At 46.0% G+C, this 12,202-nt stretch overlaps 3 protein-coding genes and 1 non-coding gene across 4 annotated transcripts; 1 reads left to right on the top strand and 3 right to left on the bottom strand.

The window, feature by feature from the left end:
- Positions 1 to 1,598: 1,598 nt before the first annotated feature.
- Positions 1,599 to 2,602, bottom strand: LOC116245295 (uncharacterized). The gene is made up of 3 exons (XM_031616929.1): positions 2,204 to 2,602; positions 1,837 to 2,107; positions 1,599 to 1,723 (listed from the first exon to the last, which is right to left on the bottom strand). The coding sequence occupies exons 1-3, from the start codon at positions 2,600 to 2,602 to the stop codon at positions 1,599 to 1,601; spliced, it is 795 nt and encodes a 264-aa protein (XP_031472789.1).
- A 148-nt stretch (positions 2,603 to 2,750) lies between these two features.
- On the bottom strand, positions 2,751 to 2,822 carry TRNAD-GUC (transfer RNA aspartic acid (anticodon GUC)). The gene has a single exon. It is a non-coding gene; the product is annotated as a tRNA-Asp (tRNA).
- Positions 2,823 to 7,447: 4,625 nt separating this feature from the next.
- Positions 7,448 to 8,217, bottom strand: LOC116245294 (uncharacterized). Its single transcript, XM_031616928.1, has 2 exons — positions 8,065 to 8,217; positions 7,448 to 8,014 (listed from the first exon to the last, which is right to left on the bottom strand). Exons 1-2 carry the CDS (start codon positions 8,215 to 8,217, stop codon positions 7,448 to 7,450), a joined length of 720 nt encoding a protein of 239 aa, XP_031472788.1.
- A 1,323-nt stretch (positions 8,218 to 9,540) lies between these two features.
- Positions 9,541 to 10,068, top strand: LOC116245293 (uncharacterized). The gene has a single exon (XM_031616927.1). The coding sequence runs from the start codon at positions 9,541 to 9,543 to the stop codon at positions 10,066 to 10,068; it is 528 nt and encodes a 175-aa protein (XP_031472787.1).
- Positions 10,069 to 12,202: the final 2,134 nt, after the last annotated feature.

The raw sequence follows: 12,202 nt of genomic DNA, 5'->3' as shown, positions 1-12,202 counted from the left end.
GAAATTGTCACAGAGGAGGATCTGCCTGAAGATCTTGTTGTCGCGCTCGCTCTTGATGCCCTTAATGATGCACTTCTCCAGAGTTTTTTCGGAAATGCCGATTTCCTCGATCATGCTCTAGAGCAACAGAGCCGAAAGCCCTGTGAACTCCTGGAAGATCTTGGTGTATTCGAACTTATTTTCCTATTGATCTTCAAAAAGGAGGCAATTTTCCTCGATGAAGTCGAGGAGGGGGTTGCGCCAGATGGGAGAGGTGAGGTACTGTCGCACGTAGTCATACACCCAGTGCTCGTCCTTGCCGAGCTCATCCTCTTTGGGCTCCTTCTTCTCTTCCTTCTTCGATCCGAACAGCCACTCCAGCATAAGATATTTTTATAATCACCATTTTCCATTTTTACACGCATATATATCGCATATTGTTCATCAACCTATCCTTTAAAAATTACTCAACCATTACCCTTATCCATGAGCAAACCTATCTAATGGAAGGATATGATGCCTTTATGGTTGAAACTATAGACGATAAGATATAAATCACTGTTTTTTACGGGCCTTTGCCTCCATGAAGGTTTGGTAGAGCTGCTGGGTAAGGTTGATTTCGCTGTTAAGCGTCGCCATTTTCTTCTCATAGTCCAAGAGCTTCTCCCGATTGATTTTTTCCATATTGCGATGCTGGTAGTCCAGACGTTTCACTTCTGCTTCTGCCTTTTCGAGGGCAAGAGACTTGTTGAGAAGGTCGGTCTTGAGCTTTTCGTTCTCCTGAGTAAGACGGTTGGAGTCGATTTCAATTTGGCGCTTTATTTGGTCAAGCTCGATGTTTTTGAGAGTCTCTATTTACACTCTTTGCTTGTTGAGCTGGGAAGTGATTTCCCTCTTGGATCCATCACCTTCAAGAATGTTCATTTGGCTCTTTTTGTATTCGTTTTTCAAGTTTTAATCGAGAGACTTAATGTACTTGTTGAGACGCTATACGTCACGTTAAAGCTCCTCCACGATGAACTTTAGCTTATTCTTCTCACGTTATTATTTCTCTTTTTAACGTTGCAGCCTTCTTTCAGCGTTCTGGAAGTTACGCTATTGGGTAGCCAAAGTGTCTGCCATCTTTTCCTTCTCTCTACGATCACGCTCTCTATCCTCTTCCCAACCCTTTCGTTCTTCCTTGAAGCGAGAATCGAGCTGCTTCAGCTCTTCTTCGAACTTGAGCTTTGCTTCATGCAATTCTTAATAGAGCTTTTTAAGCTCTGCGTTTTTGACTTCGTTTGCTGTGGTAAGCTTAGCAATTTGCTGAGTCATGAAGGTGATGTTAGTTTGATATTCATTCGTAAGTCCTTCCTTCTCTACTTCGATTTTATGGAAACTCTCATGGAGGTTTTTGAGTTCACCAGTGTTGAGATCTCCTGATTCTTTAATACGATCCAAAAGTCCAGTAATGCGCTGTTCTCTTTCCCTGATTTTATCATTTAGCTAGTGAACGTTTCTTTCATGATCCTTCCTCTCATCTTCTCTAATCCTATCCTTTTAGCGCAAGTATCCTTCTAATTCTGCCTTGTCTGTCTTTAAGCTATCCAACAACTCACCGTAGCGAGCTTCTAGATCTCTTATATCAGCTGCTTGAATTTACAGGAGCTTTTGCCTAAGGTTGAAAAGCTCCAGCTCTCCCTGCTCTCCACCTCATACACCTTATCCTTCAGAAGTTTAATTTCAGCTTGCAGCTCTGCACGGTCTGCAGAATGGTCAAAAGCTTGGCGTTTGATCTCAGCTAGAAGCTTAGTAATTTCATCGTTTTTGATTGCGATTATTTCTTTAGACCGTTGAGCTCAATGCTGAAGACTTCACCTTGGTCTTCAAGATTTTTCTTCACATTTTCGAGCTCAAAGTTGATCATTTTTTCGAATTTCTCCTTGAGCTTGGCAATTTCCTCATTCTTTTCCTCAATGGCTATCGCCCTGCTTTCCTTCTCATCCTCGATAACACGACCTAATCTTGCAATTTCCTCATCTTTCTCCTTTCTCACTTTTTCCACTCTTCCAGATATGATGCTCTCGAAAGCCTCCTTCTCATGTAGAGTTTTTTGTAGTTGGCGAACTTGGAACTTGAGTTCTTCTTCCTTTTATTCCATGTCTTTACGGCTGAGCGCAAGTTCTCTTTTGAGAGTTTCTTCACTGCGTGCGCGTTCAGTAGCAAGCTCTGTAACGCGTCTAACTTCGTTTTCTTCAGCTTTTGTGGTCCACTTCTCGATTTCCTCCAACAGGCTGCGTTTCTCCTGAGCCCACTCCTCGTGCTTGGTTGATCGTTCCTCAGCTGCAAAGGCGAGCTTCTCATTGAGAGACTTCAGCTCACGGATCTGCTTATCACGGAGGTCGATATCCTTGCGGAGCGCGGCTGCTTCCCCCGAGAGAAGGTCGTATTTGATTTCGAAGTCTTCTGCCCTTCTGAGGCGCACTCGCACCTTATTGAGTTCATCCTGGATGATGTTGTTGTCGTTCTCCAATCTACGTACTTTGCGTGCGTAGAAGTCCAGGTCGTTGGCTCCAATTGCCTCTCCCTGCATCCGCTGTCTGATTTCAGCTTCGATTTCCTCTTCTCCTCGCGATGTCCGCATTTTAATAATAAAATAAATACAACGGAATAAAACACTCCATTTCACCATCACGCACTGCTCCTCCACACAAAGCAGAAGGAACCCGAATATACAATAGCAGGCTGGTTTTTGAGTAAGACTGCAGTGGTTTGGAGAATGGCAACAAAAACTGCGCAACCGAGAATTGAACTCGGGTCATCTGATGGACAGTCAGAGATACTACCAGCTGTACTATTGCGCATCATCTACCACTCTCTCTCCCACCACAGACATACACTACCCTGTGCAAATCTTTCAAAGCCATCCATATAAGTTGCGCAACGTGATAGTGATGGATAATTCAATAAAGATGGAATTTACGAATGGGTGGGGGAGGAGTTGGATGATATGGTAAATATTGAATCCATTTGATTGATATTTAAATTGAAGAATAATGTTTGACGAATAAGACTATTACTCTGAAGAGGAGGGCGACAGCCTGCAGATCGCGCGCCATACGCCTGCCAAAAAGGCACTGGTTCCAAACTCTGGCTCTGATTTTAACCACCTCACTGGCGAAAGCGAGTCCCTGCTCAAAATGATGCAGGAGCGCGGATGTACGTGTATCCTCACCAAGTCGACCTCACAGAAAACGACACGCGTAAGCTCAAGGCCCACAACTCCAGCAAGGAGAAATAAGCGAGCAAACCCAAACAAAAAGTAATTCCGACCCTATAAAGGCCGGCTTTTTCGATGGCGGCGCCTCCGCCTCTCTCGATGAACTCATGAAAGCACTCAATAAGGCCCTCTCCGCCGCAGACCCGCAGCAGGCAAGCGCAATCCTGAGCCATATCCTCGATAAAAAGGGACTTTCGGATGCCGACCGCAATAAGTTTGGAATCATGAAGTGCAGGATTCTCTTCGGGTACGTAGCGTAATACTTAGGCTTGGAGCATACAGGGACTGCCAGTCTATTGCGTAGAGTCTGCTTGAAAAGGCAAGGCAGAATCATCTGGTGGCTGCCAGTTTGTCCAACTACTTGGCGAAAGCAAAGGGAGAGCTGAACCTAACTCTTTAAGGGTATATGGACTTCCTGCGAGCAAAGGCTCACGTGTAAGCAGGACAGCAGAACGAGCCGTAGAGCAAATAGGAGAAAAAAGAGGATGAATTCGAGGACTCTGAATGGGACACCTTGACTCGAGAAATCGACCACACAGAGATGGAATACAACATCCGAATGACCAAATACAAGAACGCCACCAACTTAGTCTTCCCTATTTCCAGCAATTGCGTCACAGACAAGTGCTCCAAGTGGCATGCGGAGACTACCATACTCTGTTTCTGGTAGGGGGCGCCCTTGGACAGTTGGATTGTGCCAAAGAGGTCATGGGAGTAGGCGAAAATACAGTTGGACAGATCCTCGGAAAGTCGACCAAAGATATCATCAAGGAGCCAGTAGTCCTAGTCGAGCTTAGCGGTAAAGACATACAAGGACTGGTCGCAACAAGATAATCCTCACTTGCTTGGGATGGTAAGGGACAGATTTACGAGTGGGGCATCAAGGAGTACCGTAATGAGGAGATTAACGTCACATACAATCTAAATGAGCGCATTACACAGCTATAGAAAGGATATCAACACTATGCTGCACTTACAGCATCGGGAAAATGTAATTTGCTGTTGATTTAGTCTATACATGGGGCAGCATCTCCTACAAAGGTGCACCCATTTACCGTCAAGCTCAGCCTTACCATCAGCCCACCCAAAATACTATCTCAGTAGCTTGTGGATCCAGCCATGTAGCTGCAGTCGATGCCTATGGAGACGTCTTCGTACTGGGAAGCAATGAGCATGGACAGCTTGGCCTTCATGGCTAACTGCATGCCAAAACCTTCAAGAAGATGAACACTGACTATATTGGCAAAATAAGAAAAGCAATTTGCATTGCAGAAGCAACCTTCCTGATTACCCGCGATGAGGAGCTCTTCTTCACTGGTCGTATCTCTCATAATCGTATGCTTTGAGTTATATAGGCTAACCGATAGAAAAACTCCGACAGGGAGAATTCACTGGAGACATTCGGTGTGTGGCGTCACTGGCTGGCACAACTGGCCAATATTACCTAACGAATGAGGTGGGTGAGCTTTACCACTGGGACGTTGATTCTTCGGTGAAATTCAAGCCATAGAGGGAAAATGACCGAATTGCTCAGCGGTATGTGGCTGCAACTAGAAGCAGCATCTATAAGGTGCGCTCCATGATTGCACCAGAAATGACCAAAGTGCGACTATTAACATAAGACTTACGTTCTTATGAGGAAATTGAGTTTGAAGTTCAGCTTTTTGATCGTTTGGGACCCTTTGGCAATCCAGGCTTTGTGGTTGCTCCTAGATGTCAAATCTTCTTTTCCACCTATGCCATTAAAGGTGATGAGTTGGAAAAGTAAAATCGTCTCTTCTTGGATAGCTATCAATTCTCAGGTGATGACTCTAAGGTCCTCCTCAACGAAATAATCGAAAACCGGCTGGCTTCTCTCAAGCTGGAGCGCCAAGAAGATGCTCCATGGAGGTTCAAACTGAGCATCACCTCTGAAGAATCTGGCAAATTCTTTTTCTACATGCTGCTCGAAGAGAGAATCATCTTCTCTCAAGAGCTCAACATATCTGTTTCCGAAAGAGAACGCGAGTTGTCTGATAAAAACAAACGCGAAAAGGAGCTCAAGGAAGAGGAACGCAGACGTAAGGCCGAAATGTAACGTCAGCGTCTCCTCTAGGAAAAGCTCAGAAAAGAAGCAGAAGAAGAGGACAGACGTCGCGAAACTCAAAAACGCGCATAGGAAGCATTTAAGAAGTACATGCGAGAGCAAGAATAATTGAAGCAACAAGCTTAGTAAGACAGAAGAGCAAGAAAGGAGCTCGTCACTGGAGGTGGCTTCGACCTCAGTAAGCTACGTGCCAAAAACGAAAAAGCAGAGAAGTTGGAAAAAGTGGAAACCATAGACAAGTCATCAGAACTTATGCAGAAATCAAGCTAATCCTTCTTGCCCGATATCAATGCTCGTCCGAACTCACGCCGAAAAGTTAATTTCCCTGTCAAAAACTCCCTTGCAATGACCAGCTTTGAGTCGGTTAAGCCTTTCGAGCGTCAAAGCAGCAAAATTTAGGATTTAGGCAGTACAGGCGTGAATCTGTTCAAGTCCTAGTCAAACAAAGAGAAGGAGGCGCCGAAGGGTGCAACTACTTCCAAAGGAGCCGATTCACTCAGCAAGACAGGCACGGTAGGAGCCAAAGTGGTCCTTCGCCGTGGCCTTAGCAAGGGCAAGAAGTGAAGCAGGCCACCAGCTCTCGTTATATAGCTATTATTATTAAAATTATCATATAAGACAACCCAGATAATAGTCTATTTATTTTTTATTAATGATGGACATGAAAAACAGAATGATCATTACTCTTCCTCCTCTGCAGATTTGAAGATGGAGACGCCTGTATCTGGGAATTGGTTGCGGACATCCTCTGGGCATAGAGGCTTGATTTGCTGAATGAGCCACTCGAAGCGAAGATGGAGAGGAGCGACATCGTCTGCCTCAATGCAGCATTCCTTGGGAAGCGAGTTAGCAATACGCGCCATGGCTTAGATAAACTCGATTTCAGTCATCTTGATGAAACGCTATGACTCTAGCTCGTCGACCTGCGTCATCATTGAGCAGTTAAAACTTACAAACGAGTCGCGTTCAGGGAAGTATGGGTTGAGACCACTGCGTTATAGAATGGATTTGAACTCAGCCAAACACATGAAGGGACGCTATCCTGGCTTCACTTTTAGTCTCGAGTTGCGACGATAGATGGCGTTAAAGATAGGCCTGTACTTCTTTATCAGCAAATCATTGAACTAGGTAAAATACTTCTAGAGTCTCCACTGGTTGGCATTGTACTGAGGAACTAAAGGCTGGAGGTGATCACGTAAGAGAGTCTCTACGCTTTCTGCGAAGTTATCAAACACTCCATTTTTCTTGAATTTTTACTCGGCTAGTCTCACAAGAGACTCCATAAACTGGAAGCGGACAAGTCCTCGCTCAGGAATGAGTGGATTTCCTTTCCAATCAGGACCTGACATTGAGTTTGTGGTGATAAAGGTAAGATCTGTGATCTTAAGAGGTGTATCCTTGTTGATGATGCGCGCCTGCTGACAAAACTAGGTAAATGGCTGGTTGGATACTGCCCAAACGTCGCCGAAGGGACTCCATGAAGCGAATTGCCGATAGATAGTCTTGATGCTTGCGTAGTTGGTCCAGAGTAAAGTCTTCACCTTCTCTTGGTCAGTCTGGTTTTTGATGAGATTCATTATCTTGGAATGCTTCCAGTCCTTCTCAAAGCACTTTTTCAGCAGTTCTTCATCATCCAGCTTCCACTCCTTCGCCCACACTGACTGTCCATAGCTCCACGGGTTTTTCACTTTTCTCGCCACGAGGCCATTGAAGCGAGGAAGCGTTTTGACGATTATCTCGTTGGCGTCATTTGCGATCCGCTTGGACTTGCTGATGCGGTAATTGACTTTGTCCACCTTTATCTCCAGCTGAGCATTCTCGACTTCATATGAGTGCATTTCAGCAATTGGAAGTTCTTCGACTTGTGCGTTAGCATCCAGAATGGGCTACTGGGCATGACTGAAGAAGTATCGATACTTTTTGGGAGGCACCATGGTAACATAGCGCACGTGCAAGTCATTCTGAGAAATTAGGCGAGGCTAGTAGCATTAAAAGTCAAAGTGGATGTATACCAACAGCTTTCCTTCTGATTTCGAAGGCAAAGTCATTCTGAACTATTGCTCATGCCATCCCTCGCATATCCAGCACACATTCTTCTGTGGTTCACTCTTGAGAGAGTGGTTTTAGCGAATGACTGTCACATCGAATCCATTCATACGCTGCTGCTCAATGGAATCAAGGAGGGTTTCTTGCTTTTCCTCCAGCACGAGGAAGCCCTTGGAGTTGACCCATCCATAGTTGCCTCGATAGTGGAAACCGTATATGTGCTTGTTTGGCTCTATTCCCTCCGCGATGATCTCTGAGGCTTCCTTTCCGAAGTTATTGAAGGATATGTCTACATGCTGGAGAGCACGGTTGGTTCTAAAGCATTCAGCGATTGCCTTTGCGCATCCAAGTTCTCCGCTATCTCCTAGCTGGTTTAGGCTGTAGTCTAGCACTCTTAGCACCTTGTTTCCAGCCAGTAGTCCAAAGATACGCTCTCCAGCCTTGCCAGACAGGTAGTTTGTGCCGATGTAGAGTTGTTCGAGCGTTGGTGACTTCTCAACCATGTCTGCAAGAGCGTCCAAGCAGGCAGGAGTTAGCTTGTTCTTGCTGAGGTTAAGGCGTCGCAGGTGCTTGCTATAACGTGCATTTCTGAATAGTGCATCTGCGGATGAGACCTTGAGGAGATTGTTTGCGAGGTTGATTTCCTGCAGTCTGTACTCTGATTCAATGATCATTTCTAGTAGTCTTTATCCACCTGGGTGATCTTGTTCTGCGATAGATCCAATACTAGCACGTCTGGACTGATTGCCCTCACCAGCTCTGCCAGTCCAACGTCGGTTATGCGGTTAGCTCCTAATAGGCACCGCTCTATGGCTTTCGCCTTCTTCAAGCCTGCAGCCAGCGCCATAATATAGCGGTCGCCCAAGTTATAGTTGGTCAGGTTGAGCGTGCTAGCTTCTCCTTTCGATTTGACCAGTCCTAAGCACAGCGGCAGCACTCGAAGAGCTTATGATTTTTCGAGCAGGGAAACTGAGGGTGAATCTCCAAGGATTGTTTGCCTGGGCTATCCTACAGACATTGCAGAGCTGGTGAAGTCTTTCCTGAGCAGGGTCTTTTCGAGGCGTTTATACTCTTTGTAGTGCTTGAGTGGTGCGTCCTTGCCGATATATGGCGCCATTTCAAGCATTTTTCTGGATCCGTCTTCGCTGGGTCCGAGTTAACTGCGAATCTTGGTCTCGTTATCTTCATCCCATATCTCTTCGTAGCGGCGCTGCGTTGAATTAAGGGTACATTGGAGATGCAGCTTTGGAGCATAATTTGGTGGCAGTTCTCCTTTTCCCCTTTTTCGGAAAATGGGGGATAGGCAATACGATGGAGATGCGGTTTGAGATAGGAGCGTTCCTGTCTGACCTCAAGGGAGAAGTCGATATTTTAAGGTGGGCAAAGGTTGGTTATGGGCCGGACGATGGGCGGCAGTTGCGTTACGCTTTGACTACTTTTCATTAATAGAAGAAAAAGAATATTAGAAATTAATAAAATTGAGGAGAGAAATCAATTGCGGGAGAGAAAAGATCGGCAATCGGAAAGACCAAGAGAAAAAGAAAAGATAGGAAGGAATATTATGTGATTAAGTTATATACAACTCATGATCCGGTTGGTAAGGTATCAAAGGGATTAAAAATGAAAGTCCTTTGCATGATATTGCAAAAATAGCCTTATACCACCTATCTAATTATTCAAATCCTTACCAAGGATAATTTATTGCAATACTCATTTCTATATTTGCCTCCAAGAGTATCAAACACCAATAAGTCTCACTTCCTGGATGGATGCAAGTTGGGGAAGGGATGACGAACGGTTTTGATTGTGGTCTAATGGCGGATTGTTCTTATAATCTCAATAGAAATAGAAGCATGTCGGTCACCATATCAACCTGCAACCAGATCTGCAACGCTCCCACCAACCAATCCTCCGCCAAAATGTTATACTCCTTCCCCAAACAGTCCCGCTTCCTCAAACGCAAGACCCTCCTGTAACTCTCTCCTCACCTAGTTGCGATCGCTTCTACGATATCAAGAGCACCATCTCCACTCGCTGCGCCGGCTTCGGCTACGGTCACAAATACGACTTCACCCGCTAGTCTCCCGCCTCACCGCCTCCCAACTCCTACCACCTCGACACCTCTCCCGATAAGAAAACCGGCTTTGCCTTCGGTGAAAGTAGGGAGAGGATGATGATCACCGGCCCTCTGGTGGCTACCATCCAGAATAAGAACCCGGGTCCAGGCAACTACGACCTCCCAGACCAGCGCTCCAAGATTAGCTACTCACTCTCAGGCAAGATCAAAGTGGAAGATAAGGAACAGTTGGGAGTGCCAGGACCTGGACAATACCCCGTCAGCTTTGCTATCAGCAAAAACGGAAAGTACTTTAGCGCCAAACATAAAAACAGCTGTGTTCGTGACTTTGGAAGAGTCCTGGGAAGGTGCCAGACTGCACAGAACAAACTACCAGGTCCAGGCGCATACGACGTGACTACTTTCCAGGACATATCTCCGAAGGGTCGCTACTGTTTGTCCAACAGCACAAACTGCCTCACACGAAGTTTCGGTTCAGCTCAGCAGCGTGGAGACGTAACTCTCAACAAGTCTACACCTGGTCCCGGCAACTACAGACTCCCCAGTGAATTCGGTTACTATTTGGCGAAGGAGGCGGTGGGCAAGGAGAACCAGACGGGCGCGGAGGGCGGCAGTCACTGATGATGATGCATTGATGCTTTGTTTAATGTAGGATGGTATTAGAGTCTAGTAGTATGATGCTTATTCTTGCATAAGATCGTATAAGATTAAGTATTGATGAACTTCAAGGAGAAACCCTAGAACGTCTGTCCCGGCTGCCAGGAGGAAGTTCGCGAGGAGGAACTTAAACGCCACATCGAGAACTGCCGCAAATACCCCGCCACCATTCTTAGAGACGTTGCACGACTCGAAAAAAATGCACCTAAGAACGTCCTCAAGGTAAGAGAAAAATTACGCAGTTTCTGAGGTATGAGATGGAGACAGCTCTGGACATCATTCGCAAACTATCACCAGCCGGTAAGGAAGACTTCAGCGGAATTTTCGAGTTTATCGACTTGCAAGAAAAGTCAGGCAAGGACGAAAAGCCAAAGGAACTGTCGAAGGGGAAAGAGGAAAAGCCGAAAGTAGAGAATTTGGCTTACTATGGGACAATATCGTGGTGTGCAAGGGATGCGACCGTAAGTTCTACTAAAGCTTTGACAGAGACATGCTCATAACTCTATTCGGTTGCTGGCACACCTTCTGCCTCCCCTGCACCAACAAGTACATCGACTCAGAATTCGTCAACAGCGGCGGTAGCTTAAGGTGCTGGATCCTACATGTCAGGTGGAGATTGATTCCGACCAGATAAGGGCCATCATCGGCAAGGATAAGTACGAGTTGCTCTATAACAAAGCGCTCAGGAAGATGTACAACCTCATCAGCTGCACAAAATGCAAATCAGAATTTTAGGTCTCATAGGGAAACCCTAAGGACGCTCCTAAAAAAGATCCCAACAACAATCCACTTAAACAGGAACATGCCAAAGACTATGCAGTTAATCGATTCGTATGTCCGAGTGCTGCATGCAAGGCCGAACAATGCCGATCGTGTCAAGCTACTCCCTACCATCTGGGCATGACCTGCAAAGAGTACAAGGATCGCGCCCTTTTGAAGTAAAAATAGAATCATTTAGGAAATGCCGCTACTGCGATGAACCGCTTACTGAGAAGAACTTTTTCAGGACCAATGAGAAGGCTCTGGCGGATATCTGCAGCGCAGCTTAGTGCCAGGCATCGGCTCGAGTAGCATGCACCAAGATAAATCCCTGCGGTCACCCCTGTTTCGGCTATCGCGGAGAGGGCAAGTGCTTGCCTTGCCTAAACGAGAAGTGTGCAGCTGACAATCAGGAGGCTCTGAAGGGCGTCAACGGCGATTAATATTGTGCAGTCTGCTACGTAGAGCCGCTCTCAGCTGCCCCTTGCGTCATGAGCAGCTGTGGACACATCTTCCACGTCAAGTGCTTGAAGAAAAGATACGACATCAAGTGGCTCACCCCCCGTATCTTCTTCAACTTCTGCTACTGTCCTCTTTGCAAAAAGTGGATATCGGTCAGTCCAGACAGCTAGCTTTATAAACCGTCTGAATAGTTCAAAGCCCTACAATAAAAGATCCAAACCATGGCATACGATCGATTGAAGTTTTAGGAGCTGTAGAAAAATGACGAAAAACTGAAAGACAAAAGCTCACCTTACTTCGGCAAGCCGAAGGAGTACGCAAGCATAATATACGCATACTTTATGTGCTTCAAGTGCAAAAAGCCATACTTCGGAGGGCGTAAAGATTGTATGGCGGCCATGAACGAAGCCCAAAATGCAGGCTCTTTCAATGCGTAGGAGCTTATCTGTCCCAACTGCTGCGAAATCCCAGTCGAAAACTGTCCAAAACATGGCAAGGACTTCATCGAATTCAAGTGCAAATTCTGCTGTAGTATTGCTCAGTGGTTCTGTTGGGGAAATACTCACTTCTGTGAGCCTTGCCATAAGCGGCAGTGCAATGGCGACTACGTGAGCAAATACACCAAGGACCAGCTGCCTAAGTGTGCTGGGCCGGGATCATGCCCAGTGGGAGGCAACCATCAAGGAAACGGAGAGGAAAAGATGTTAGGATGCGCCATCTGCAGAAACTTCAAAGAAAACAACAAAAACTTTTGATGATTTCTTATTTGATTGGATTATGCCTTAAATACATCTATCCATTTCGGTACCAATAGGGGTTGGGGTTGGGGTTGGGGTTGGGGTTGGGGTTGGGGTTGGGGTTGGGGTTGGGGTTGGGG

This window comes from Nymphaea colorata, unplaced genomic scaffold, assembly GCF_008831285.2.
Source record: "Nymphaea colorata isolate Beijing-Zhang1983 unplaced genomic scaffold, ASM883128v2 scaffold0627, whole genome shotgun sequence".
NCBI classification, from domain to species: domain Eukaryota; kingdom Viridiplantae; phylum Streptophyta; class Magnoliopsida; order Nymphaeales; family Nymphaeaceae; genus Nymphaea; species Nymphaea colorata.
Note: the sequence above shows the minus strand (reverse complement) of the source record. Positions and strands in the feature narration are given on the sequence as shown.

Bases quoted from the DNA above. Each gene is read 5' to 3' on its own strand.
- LOC116245295 (XM_031616929.1), bottom strand. From the start codon at position 2,602: ATGCGGACATCGCGAGGAGAAGAGGAAATCGAAGCTGAAATCAGACAG. The intron at 2,108-2,203 runs GTTAGACGCGTT...ATGGAATAAAAG, and splicing joins CAAAAGCTGAAGAAAACGAA to GAAGAAGAACTCAAGTTCCA. The intron at 1,724-1,836 runs GTGAAGTCTTCA...ACCATTCTGCAG, and splicing joins GAAAAATCTTGAAGACCAAG to ACCGTGCAGAGCTGCAAGCT.
- LOC116245293 (XM_031616927.1), top strand. From the start codon at position 9,541: ATGATGATCACCGGCCCTCTGGTGGCTACCATCCAGAATAAGAACCCG.
- LOC116245294 (XM_031616928.1), bottom strand. From the start codon at position 8,217: ATGGCGCTGGCTGCAGGCTTGAAGAAGGCGAAAGCCATAGAGCGGTGC. The intron at 8,015-8,064 runs GTGGATAAAGAC...TACAGACTGCAG, and splicing joins CGCAGAACAAGATCACCCAG to GAAATCAACCTCGCAAACAA.